The sequence below is a fragment of the Nanorana parkeri genome, unplaced genomic scaffold, assembly GCF_000935625.1.
Source record: "Nanorana parkeri isolate BGI_ZX_2015 unplaced genomic scaffold, ASM93562v1 scaffold1846, whole genome shotgun sequence".
NCBI classification, from domain to species: Eukaryota; Metazoa; Chordata; class Amphibia; order Anura; family Dicroglossidae; genus Nanorana; species Nanorana parkeri.
This window is the reverse complement of record NW_017308114.1, coordinates 1,806-10,001: the sequence shown is the minus strand read 5'-3', so window position 1 is coordinate 10,001 and position 8,196 is coordinate 1,806. Positions and strand designations below refer to the sequence as shown.

At 47.8% G+C, this 8,196-nt stretch overlaps 1 protein-coding gene across 1 annotated transcript in view; it reads right to left on the bottom strand.

Annotated features, from left to right (window-relative positions):
- Positions 1–6,929, bottom strand: part of LOC108799887 (aldehyde dehydrogenase family 3 member B1-like) — a 24,147-nt gene extending 17,218 nt beyond the window's left edge. Inside the window, exons 1-5 of the mRNA XM_018571822.1 lie at positions 6,768–6,929; positions 5,696–5,806; positions 5,477–5,597; positions 3,719–3,804; positions 1,197–1,314 (exon numbers count right to left, since the gene is read on the bottom strand). Of these exons, the coding sequence (XP_018427324.1) occupies positions 1,197–1,314; positions 3,719–3,804; positions 5,477–5,597; positions 5,696–5,806; positions 6,768–6,929 (598 nt within the window). The remainder of the gene's footprint in view (positions 1–1,196; positions 1,315–3,718; positions 3,805–5,476; positions 5,598–5,695; positions 5,807–6,767) is intronic.
- Positions 6,930–8,196: the final 1,267 nt, after the last annotated feature.

Sequence of the window (8,196 nt, the reverse complement as noted above, 5' to 3'; positions counted from 1 at the left end):
TCTACTGCCCTCTGGTGGAGAGATTTCCTAATGCTGGGTGGTATTGTCCTAACATTTAATGAATTGTAGTCTACTGCCCCCTGGTGGAGAGATTTCATATTGCTGGGTGGTATTGTCCTAACATTGAATGAATTGTAGTCTACTGCCCCCTGGTGGAGAGATTTCATATTGCTGGGTGGTATTGTCCTAACATTGAATGAATTGTAGTCTACTGCCCCCTGGTGGAGAGATTTCATATTGCTGGGTGGTATTGTCCTAACATTGAATGAATTGTAGTCTACTGCCCCCTGGTGGAGAGATTTCATATTGCTGGGTGGTATTGTCCTAACATTGAATGAATTGTAGTCTACTGCCCCCTGGTGGAGAGATTTCATATTGCTGGGTGGTATTGTCCTAACATTGAATGAATTGTAGTCTACTGCCCCCTGGTGGAGAGATTTCATATTGCTGGGTGGTATTGTCCTAACATTGAATGAATTGTAGTCTACTGCCCCCTGGTGGAGAGATTTCATATTGCTGGGTGGTATTGTCCTAACATTGAATGAATTGTAGTCTACTGCCCCCTGGTGGAGAGATTTCATATTGCTGGGTGGTATTGTCCTAACATTGAATTAATTGTAGTCTACTGCCATCTGGTGGAGATTCTTCATATTACTGGATGGTATTATCCTGGCATTAAATTAGTTGTATTCTACTGCCACCTGGTGGAGATTTGTCTTATTACAGGGTCTTATTGTCCTGGCATTGAATTAATGGAACTCTACTGTCATTTGTTGGAGCTTCCTCATATTTGGCATGATTGCATTAAATTACCTGAACTCCGCTGCAATCTGGTGGTGAATCTGCGTTTTACTTCACGGCCTTCTCTATGAAAAGCATTTCTTTCTCTGTGCACTGACTGAAGGTGTGATCACCGTGTCATAGATGAACTGGTGATCACATGATGAGGAACCACACTGACACCAGCCTGCACTGCTCCTTGCACAATAGAACATAAGATCAATGTTCCCTGTGCATGGGGAATGCTGCAAGGGAACATCGATCTATAGCTGGCAGAGGTGAAGGAGTGAATGACATTGGTGTGAAATGTTTGACACGGCTCGGACACATTTGATTGCAAGATCTTCTGCCCAGTAATCTTACATGAAACATCTGAATATACGATACACAGCAATGTCGGGACGGGAGTTTCTTACCGATGTATTTTTCGGAGTCGTCTGTCTGTCCGCCCGCCACTACCTTCCCGTGTTTGAGTAGCGCTGCCACCCTTTGGTAATGCCTGTCGCCGATTATCCTCCCGAAGTCCGGCGACTGCTTTGGATCCTCTCCGTAGAACTCCCGGATGGTCGCCTGTAACGCCACCACCAATTTCTCTTTAATCGCTTCGGAACAGAGGACGTAGTCTGGCGCCAGGCACGTCTGACCCGCGTTGATGAACCGCGACCAGGCTATGCGCCTGGCAGCGTTCTTGATGTCGGAATCGTCGTGCACATAACACGGATTCTTGCCGCCTAATTCCAGCGTCAGTGGCGTCAGGTGTTTGGTCGCGGCCTCCATCACTATTTTACCGACAACTGGGTTCCCTGCGGGAGGGAGAAAAGTGCAAATCAGTGCCCACGAGTTTCATCGTCTACTCGGCTCTTCATGGGAACCTGTCAGAGAAAAAATCCCTTGGGTTTTGTCATCTTTGTTCTGGGCCCCTGTCCTGCCAAAAGGGGATGACCACCTTTTAACGCATGCTAGTCGCCTGGCTGTTGTGCTCATCCTGAGGCTTCAGCACTTAAATTCACTAACATGAGGATCTGAAAATTTAGGGAAAAGTTAAATCTCTTGATCTGCAATCTTGTGCTGGTTCAGTATCTCGAAGTATTAAAGCCAGAGGATCAGCATTACAATCAGACGACTTGCACTGCCAGGCCCCTGTCCTACAACCCTCACCCTAGGCTCCCATCCTGCCACCCTTGGCCTGGGTCCATGCCCTGCCTCTCTCTTCCCTATGCCAATGTCTTTTGAACCAGACCTGCCACTGTTTCTCCACACCCCTGTCCTGGCACCCTTGACCTTGGCCTATGGTTTTGCCTTCCTCAGGCTGGGACCATGTCTAGACACCTCAGCCTGGGACCATGTCTAGACACCTCAGCCTGGAGTCCTGTCCTGCTACCCTTGCCTTGTCTTGGGTTCTGCCACCGTCACTCTAAGCCCATATCCACTCCAGCCACACATGCCCTAGGCCTTTTCTGCCAATCTCAGCCTGTGCACTAGACCTGCTCCCTTCACCCTTGGCCCATGTCCTGCCACCCTTTGCTTTATGCCACTGCCTGCCCTCTCTCTCCATTGGGTTATTTCATGTCACCTTTGCTCTGGGCCCCTGTCCGGCCACCTTCACCCTAAGCCCATGTCCTGCCAGCTTTGCCTTGGGACGCTGTCCAGCCACCATTATCCCTGCTCTGCCACCCTTTGCTTTATGCCGCTGCCTGCCCCCTCTCTTCCTTGGGTTATGTCACCTTTGTTCCGGGCCCCTGTCCGGCCACCTTCACCCTAAGCCCATGTCCAGCCACCATTATCCTTGTGCTGCCACCCTCATCCTGAGGCCCCGTCCTGCCACCCTACCCCCCATATAGAGGTTTGTTCTCCCTCAGCACAGAGGGACATATGCTGTTGTATCAGACACATTTTATTGTGTTTCTTGTTACCTGTAAAGAAAATATAATCGAATCTTTCTGCCAGGAGGCGAGTCGATTCTTCCACCCCGCCACAAACCACCGCAAAACAGTCCTGAGGAAGGAAGACACGGGGGATAAATCACTTCATGTGCTGCCATTATATCATTTGTGCCCACAAGTGTACCGTGAACTTTACCCAATCTGACTGGCTACAGCCATAGCAGTAATCTGTACTTGTTCCCAACTGCCATCTAGTGATCTTTTTTGGTATTGCACATGTTTTCTGTGTTCCCTTCCCCCCATCTATGATGCATTTTCCCTGTATGTATGCTCCGCCCTTCTTCTTCAGAGTAGCATTTCCTGTGTCATGGCTGCATCTAACAGGCCACATGTAATCTGCATGTAACAGGGACACATGTAATCTGCATGTAACATGGACACATGTAATCTGCATTGCATGCTTCGAACAGTATCATCTTTTGACCGCCTAAATACCACAATTCATTCATCTGCTGTATCCTGTTGTCTGCTGTAACTTGATGTACAGAATAAAGCACCTTTGTGGATGGAAAATGTATCAGTGAGTTCAGCAATCCGACAAGGATTGTTCTCAGTGATTGTGTCTGCTTATACAGGCCAGGCATAGAGGTCTCAGCAAGGGATAAGTCGCTATCACAATAATCGGGAGTCAGAATAATAGGCAACCATGGAGGGTCCCGTTCAGTGTTTCCCTCCTCCATAGATATAAATATGGACTTTTGGCCAGTCCAAATGTGCAAGTTATGGTAAGATCATTTGGCTGCTGGTTGTCTGATGTCTAGTGCCGTGACATCATATACAGGGGGAAATGGCTGACTGGTTGCTATGGGTTAGCTCACTCTGTACATGGCTAGAGCACGGCTGTAAGAAATAATCACCGGGGTCTACCTAGAAAGACTTCTCTGCCTTGATGTAGAAGGAGTGGACACCAATCCATGATATCCAGACAGTGTAACCTTGCCCCCTCACCTCCCGCCATTTCTCTAATAGCCCGGGGTATCTGGTTCCATAATCACCTGATCAAGGTATCGGGCAAGGCCTTCAGCCAGGACTTTCTCTGTGTTTTGGCTGATTTCGGATGGCTTCATGATGACACAATTACCTGCAAAGGTACAACCAGCTTAATTTATCAAGTTACAGCCTTAGTAGAAGAGCCTGTCCCCTGCCAGCAGCATTCTGCAGAGATGGACCCTTGCTCTCTGTGTGAAAGCAGTGGTCTCTCTGCAGAGGTCCGACACTCCGCATGCTGAATTAGAGCTAGAGCTCTCCAATAAGACAGAGCATGACTGCTTCCACACGGAGAGCAAGGGTCCTTCTCTGCAGCAGGCTGGCAGGGGACAGGCTTCTTTATTGTAAAACTTTGCACACCTTTTATTTAATGCACCTGGACTGGATTTAGCTGAAAGGTATGTTGTGCTTTAAGTGTTTTAAAACTATGCTTTTGGAAAGGTTTTGGAATAATGGGGGATAATAGTACAACAACATGACTGCGCCAAAGTCATCCATCTCTGTGCTATGGCGCCAAATGGATGTCTCCCGCCATCTTTTTGAAGCCCCGCATGCATAGCTCCACGTATGACAAGACGCTGTCTTCCTGTAGCCCCTTCAATGGCCCTGAATGGCTAAAGTGACAGTGCCTACCCCCCCAGGCATGTATAGTCACCCTGCCTCCTCCCTGCTGCCGCCATTCTAAGCTATGGTGTCAGCCGTTGTGGGGGCTTAGACGGGAGAGGTGACATGATGGCATCCCCCCATGTGACAGTGTTCAGGCCTGGAAATTGGGACATCAGGTGCTCCGCCACACCTGGAAGCCCAGCTTCTTCGGTGAGGGCTCCGGCAGTGAGGACTTCAGTAGTGTGAGGGAGTGGGGATGGGTGAGTAAACATGGCAGGAGGCATGGGCTCTGCGCAGACATCATTACTTTGCCCTGAACAGACAAGGTTGCAGCGTCGCTTTAAAGCAATTCTGTTCCTGAAAGTATTTCTAAATTAAAGGCGCCCCTGCTAAGAAGAGCTGAGATACTCCCCTGCTGCCCCCGCCACCTATTGCTTCTGCACTGATGAGAAACCACCCGCTGAAGGATCTTTAGAAGCCAACACTTTCATGTTTGTCAGATTCCAGGTCCTCCAATGCACTCTGCAGTTCCTCCCATTGATCCCCTACATCACTATTGAGCTTTGTAGTGATTTATGGATTGGCGGGAGGAACCAATGAGCGCAGCAGGAACCAGAATTACTGAAGATTCTGTAGCTGGACATTTCTCTTCGATGCAGAGGCCACTTGCACTGTGGCAGCGGGGAAGGTGACTATCTTGGTTCTTATTATTGTATTATTATTTATATGGAGCCGACAATTTACGCAGTGCTTTACATAGTTGCACATTCACATCATCCCTGCCCTCAAGGAGCTTACAATCTAAGGTCCCTGTCTCACATTCATACAAAGGCCAATTTTAGACAGGAGCCAATTAAGCTACCAGCAGGTCTTTGGCCTGTGGCAGGAAACAGGAGTAGAACCCCCCAGCCTCATCGCTTTATAGCATTGTGTGATGTGTGACTGACAGCCTCCATGTTTAGGAGGACTAAGTGGCACCATGTTGTTGAAGACCGTTATCATGGCCCATGCATAGGACACATTAATGCTGAAGGCTTCTCAGGTCTGCACTGACTGTACACTTACTGCCACATGAACTGATATTGTGCTGACCCTGGCACTATTAGAATCTGACCAGGAAGGAGTAAGAGCACCCGTCACTGATACAATGATGAACTTACCAGCAGCTATGGCCCCAATTAGTGGGATGAGAGTCAGCTGAACGGGGTAATTCCAGGGGGAGATGATGAGCACCACGCCAAATGGCTCCTTCCGGATAAATGCTGTATCTAAATACATGGCCTTCATGGGGAGAGAGGAATCAGCGTTCATCAACAGACTGTATGATACATAGAGGCTATATCAGGGGGTACATCATAGAACAACTGTGGAGGCCTCACCATATTTTTGGAGACATGCTCATCTTTCATCCAGGAGCTCAGACTATTTATTGCCAGATTAATCTCGCTCTTCACCAGGCTCAGCTCCGTGACCTCCACTTCAAATGGCGGCTGGAAACGAGAGAAGACCCTCGGCGTTACCAATTTTGAGTGGTCAAGTTATAGGGCCTGTGCCAACAGACTTTGGGTTTGTGTCAATGTCATTAGCTTGACCTCTGTTTGAGAAGATGTCTTCCTGACCTGCATTTGACCTGCTTCACGTTTCAATTCCCAAAGACTTGTAAGGGAATGCAAAACTAGCTTGAAGTAAAGCCCGTCTACACAGGCCTTAAGCAGCAAGGGCTGCCATATACAGCAACAACCGGGTGAGGTTTGGAGTGATGCCCTTCCCCAGGAGGCATTAATGAGCTATCCATTCACTCCATTAGGACAAACTAATTCACCCATTAAATGTTCTACTTGGTGAGTTACTGATCTGGAACAAGGACATCCTGCATACTGGATCCAGATAGGTGACTCACTAGGTTGTAGATATCCAGTGGCGTAACAACCGGGGGGCAGTTCTCAGTATACCGCGAGCTACTGCTCGCGGTATACTGAGCCTAGGGTGACGGGAGGACGCTAGTTTGTGTCCTCCCGTTACCCTAAGGAGAATTATGGTGAAAAGCCTTAACCCCATAGTTCTCCTTTAAAGATACATCTGAAGTGTGTATGGCTGACCTAATGGTATCCAGACAGTTGGCTGATTTTGGCCACATTGGGCAAGTATCCGGTGTATGTTGGGGGCCCCATCCCGCCATCCACTGTTTGAGGTAACAGGAAGTTGGACAGGTTAAAGGACCAATCCCGATCACTATTGTTTGCACTGAGGTAATTGGTACCTGCAACATCTACCTGCACCACATATCTTCTCCCACCTCCAGAGCAAAAAACAAGACACTCAGAGCCCACCCCAGTAGCTGATCTCAATGCCAAAAAAAACCTTCAATGTTTCTGGGGTACTTAAATCTCAGTGAATCAGCAGGGCAAATTGACCCTACCATTTATTATTATTGACCCCCCATTAGGTCACCTTATTCAGATCTTTCTTCAGGCACTGAAGTAGTTCTGTCCTGTTCTCATCCAGGAATCGTCCAAGAGCCTCCAACTGTGCCACCCTGAACTGTGCAGGTCGGGTCTTTCCTTCATGGAAGCTGCGTCTGAGGCGCTCCATAGTTTCGCTGTAGGACGCCATGATGCCGCTGAAATACATCCAAGATTATTTGATGTAAAATAATTTGTCAGTAGGAGGAAGACAGCCCAAACTCCATCATGGATGAAGAGACTTCATCTATGGAGAGCATGGTAGCCCATTTCGTGTGCACCTTACTGTACAACTGGTAACAAATTGTTGAGTGCGTTTGTCGTTTGTTTTGCTTCGTCTACCAGCCCCTCTCAACCAGGAGATGGAGGTACATGAGTCTTATAGAAGTCTGTGGGGCCTGTCTACCTGCCCCTCTCATGCAGGAGATGGCGGTACATGAGGCCCATAGAAGTCTGTGGGGCCTGTCTACCTGCCACTCTCAGCCAGTTGATGGAGGTATATGAGTCCTATAGAAGTCTGTGGGGCCTGTCTACCTGCCCTCCCACACAGGAGATGGCAGTACATGAGTCCCATGGAAGACTATGGGGCTCGTCTACCTGCCCCTCTTGGCAAGGAGATGGAGGTACATGAGACTGTAGACCCCCACAGCACCGGCAAACCAACCAAATAATAAAATGCATTAATAAAATAACTGAGACTACACACTTAGAATGTTGGAAAATATAATAGGCTGAAATAGTGGGTGCAGGGGGACACAATCCCATGGGAACACTTTTGTGGCCCTAACATGAGCCCCATAGAGTATATGGGGGTCTACTGCACAGGCATGCCCAGCAATGAGAGGACATTGGATGTAAAACACGGGAGGCCGCAGGTGGCGGATTGAGGTAAGTATGCATCTGTGATGGGGGAGGGTGGGATATGTTAGGTCAGGGGCAAAAAGAATGTGAACTTTGTCAAAAATATATTAAAGAAGCGAGCATTCCAGATAATGTAGACCCCTTCTTCATGTTTCTGAAAGCCTCAGATTTATAACCAAAGTGTATAAATATGAGGAGAAATGAAATCTAATAGGTTTATTCACAAAAGGGTGAAGAGTTTGGAGAAGGCAGGAGAAGTGAATAATCTAGGACAACATAGCTGATTTGGAAAAACTCTCCCATTCAGCTATGTTGTCCTAGATTGTTCACTTCCCCTCCCTTTTCCAAACTCTTCACCCTTTTGTGAATAGACCTGTAAATATTATTAAAAATACAATTGTTTTTTCTTGACACACTCAGGTGATAAAGTCTGTTATTTACTAACTGAGAAAAAGTAGAGTATGTAGAAAAAAACATCTTACGCTCCGGATCTGTATCAAGCCAGAGGATCAGCACACAGCCAGACAACTAGCATTCTCAGAAAGAGTTCAGTAATG